This window comes from Daktulosphaira vitifoliae, unplaced genomic scaffold, assembly GCF_025091365.1.
Source record: "Daktulosphaira vitifoliae isolate Bord-2020 unplaced genomic scaffold, ASM2509136v1 Scaffold_2612, whole genome shotgun sequence".
NCBI classification, from domain to species: Eukaryota; Metazoa; Arthropoda; class Insecta; order Hemiptera; family Phylloxeridae; genus Daktulosphaira; species Daktulosphaira vitifoliae.
The window spans coordinates 1-1,301 of record NW_026102172.1 but is presented as its reverse complement, the minus strand read 5'-3'; the positions used below and the strand labels follow the sequence as shown (position 1 = coordinate 1,301).

General features: G+C 26.8%; 1 protein-coding gene across 1 annotated transcript; it reads right to left on the bottom strand.

Annotated features, from left to right (window-relative positions):
- Positions 1–8: 8 nt before the first annotated feature.
- Positions 9–843, bottom strand: LOC126909960 (discs large homolog 1-like protein; the record flags this gene model as incomplete). Its single annotated transcript, XM_050692365.1, has 2 exons — positions 9–145; positions 212–843. Coding segments are annotated over 2 exons (769 nt in total), but the record flags the coding sequence as incomplete, so codon positions are not given.
- Positions 844–1,301: the final 458 nt, after the last annotated feature.

Below are 1,301 nucleotides of genomic sequence, written 5' to 3'. Positions count from 1 at the left end.
TCCAATACTTGGAAGACCATCATCAGTAGATGGTTCATATTCAAATAAAGCACGAACATATAAGGTTTTTTTTTGGGTAGTACGTATTAAAGTCCCAGTAGAAGCAGCTAGCTGAGATTTTAACTCATGAATTTTAGCTTCAAACCTAGATTTCAAAAAATCATTAGTTGGTTTATAAAAAAAAAAAAAAACAAAAAGTTAAATTTAATACCTGTTATAATCTTTGGGTCTATGTTGAACTGTTAGTACAACAGTTTGTCCTGCACCTTTTAAAGCATCAGCAGCTTCTTCATGTGTTGCGTTTGTTAGATCAATATCATTTACTTTTAAAATAGTATCACCTCGTTTTAACTGTCCTGTTTGATCAGCTGGTCCACCAGCTAGTATAAGAGATATAAATATTCCTTCACCATCTTCACCTCCAACAATATTAAAACCCAAACCTCCAGTATTTTTGTGCAAAACTACAACTCTTTCATCATGGCTAAGTACATTATCATAGCTTTTGACAGTATTTAGAGTATCAGTAGAGTAAGAGTTATGAATTATTTCAGATATTGGGTATGATATAGAATCAGTATAATTATTAGATTCAATCTTTTCAACAACTAGCAAAACTTTTTCTCTAGTATTCTTTAATGTTCGAACAGCTTCCTCATGGGTTACATTTTCTAATATACGATCTCCAAGTAAAGTGTTTTTAACTGCTATTAATTTATCACCCACCATTAGTCTACCATCTACTTGGGCTGCACCACCATTCATAATTTGAGTAACATATATTCCATTATCACCAGGAATATGTTGATTACCAATTCCTCCAGCAATACTGAAACCTAATCCCTAAAATATAGCTGAAGTTGTTTAAAAAATATTTTTAAATAAAGTAATATTTCAAAATAAACATATAGATTTAATTAATATAATCAATTTTAAAATGTCATACTAATAGTGTAGTTATTAAACAACATTAAATTAATGATAATGTATCAATGAATATTGAAGATAATAATTAATTATTGAGTTTATAAGTATGCATTTAATTATGTAATATTACTGATCAAAGGTGCTGTCTAATCAAATTAAAATATAGTAATGATGTATGTTAAAATTTTTAAACAATAAAGCAAAAATTACTTTGATGAACTTTATAATTATTAATAAAAAAACTTTAAAATGTTATTCAATGGAACAAGTAACATGCAAAATAAAATTATTTTCGATAAGAAATTTAAATTGCATTCAATAATAGAGAAACAAATTCTTGCTTAATCTATGATTATATTTTAAAACATATTTTT